This window comes from Coturnix japonica, unplaced genomic scaffold, assembly GCF_001577835.2.
Source record: "Coturnix japonica isolate 7356 unplaced genomic scaffold, Coturnix japonica 2.1 chrUnrandom781, whole genome shotgun sequence".
Taxonomy (NCBI): Eukaryota; Metazoa; Chordata; class Aves; order Galliformes; family Phasianidae; genus Coturnix; species Coturnix japonica.
Window position 1 is genome coordinate 21,871 of NW_015440141.1, and position 1,862 is coordinate 23,732.

General features: G+C 57.1%; 1 protein-coding gene across 2 annotated transcripts in view; it reads left to right on the plus strand.

Moving 5' to 3' along the window:
• Positions 1 to 1,862, plus strand: part of LOC116652708 (neuralized-like protein 4) — a 7,368-nt gene extending 5,506 nt beyond the window's left edge. The window contains exon 3 of one of the 2 annotated variants that reach the window (XR_004305853.1): positions 1,773 to 1,862. Coding sequence is in view for 1 of the 2 variants with exons in the window: in XM_032441917.1 (XP_032297808.1) it covers positions 1,468 to 1,515 (48 nt within the window). In the remaining variant the exon portion in view is untranslated. Of the gene's footprint in view, positions 1 to 1,467; positions 1,533 to 1,772 lie in introns of those variants that run through there. The other variant, XM_032441917.1, reaches the window with a different exon arrangement.

Genomic DNA, 1,862 nt, shown 5'->3' on the forward strand with positions numbered 1-1,862 from the left:
GTGCCCCATAGGGCCCCATAGTGCCCCATAGGGCTCCATAGTGCCCCATAGGGTTCCATTGTGCCCCATAGGGATCCATAGTGCCCTATAGGGTTTCTCTATGGGGCCTCCACCCCATAGTGCCCCATTGCTGCCCCATAGGGCTCCATAGTGCCCTATAGGGACCCATGGTGCCCCATAGTGCCCTATAGGGTTTCTCTATGGGGCCGCCACCCCATAGGGTTTCATGGTGCCCCATAGGGGTTCTATATGGGACTGACACCCCATAGGGGTTGTATATGGGGGGCTGCCACCCCATAGGGTTCCATAGTGCCCCATAGGGGTGATATAGGGGTTCTCTATGGGGCCGCCACCCCATAGGGCTCCATTGTGCCCCATAGGGTTTCTCTATGGGGTTGAAACCCCATAGGGGTTGTATATGGGGGGCTGCCACCCCATAGGGCTCCATAGTGCCCTATAGGGTTTCTCTATGGGGCTGCCACCCCATAGGGTTCCATGGTGCCCCATAGGGATCCATAGTGCCCCATATGGGTTCTATATGGGGCTGCCACCCCATAGGGTTCCATAGTGCCCCATAGTGCCCTATAGGGATCCATGGTGCCCTATAGGGATCCATAGTGCCCTATATGGGTTCTCTATGGGGCTGAAACCCCATAGGGCTCCATGTTACCCCATTGCTGCCCCATAGGGATCCATAGTGCCCCATAGGGGTGATATAGGGGTTCTCTATGGGGCTGCCACCCCATAGGGTTCCATAGTGCCCCATAGGGGTTATATAGGGTTTCTCTATGGGGCTGCCACCCTATAGGGCTCCATAGTGCCCCATAGGGCCCCATAGTGCCCTATAGGGGTGATATAGGGGTTCTCTATGGGGCTGAAACCCCATAGGGTTCCATGTTACCCCATAGGGTTCCATGGTGCCTCATAGGGTTCCATAGTGCCCCATAGGGGTGATATAGGGTTTCCCTATGGGGCTGCCACCCCATAGGGGTTATATAGGGGTTCTCTATGGGGCTGCCAGCCCATAGGGCTCCATTGTGCCCCATAGGGCCCCATAGTGCCCCATAGGGTTGCCATAGGGGTTGTATATGGGGCTGAGACCCCATAGGGGTCATATTGGGTTTCTCTATGGGGCTGCCACCCTATAGGGCTCCATAGTGCCCCATAGGGATCCATAGTGCCCCATAGGGGTGATATAGGGGTTCTCTATGGGGCTGAAACCCCATAGGGTTCCATTGTGCCCCATAGGGCCCCATAGTGCCCTATAGGGTTTCTCTATGGGGCTGCCACGCCATAGGGGTTGTATATGGGGGGCTGACACCCCATAGGGGTTCCATAGTGCCCCATAGGGGTTCTCTATGGGGCTGCCACCCCATAGTGCCCTATAGGGTTTCTCTATGGGGCTGCCAGCCCATAGGGTTCCATAGTGCCCCATAGGGCTCCATGTTACCCCATTGATTCCTATAGGCCGGTGACACGGTGGGGGTGGTCCGACGTGAGGACGGGACCCTATGAAACCCCATAGGGTTCCATGGTGCCCTATATGGGTTCTCTATGGGGCTGCCACCCCATAGTGCCCTATAGGGTTTCTCTATGGGGCTGCCACCCCATAGGGGTTATATAGGGTTTCTCTATGGGGCTGCCACCCCATAGGGCTCCATGGTGCCCCATAGGGCCCCATAGTGCCCTATAGGGTTTCTCTATGGGGCTGCCACCCCATAGGGCTCCATAGTGCCCCATAGGGCTCCATTGTGCCCCATTGATTCCTATAGGCCGGTGACACAGTGGGGGTGGTCCGACGTGAGGACGGGACCCTCCATTTCTTCGTCAATGGGGCAGCTCAGGGTCCGGCCGCCTGGAAC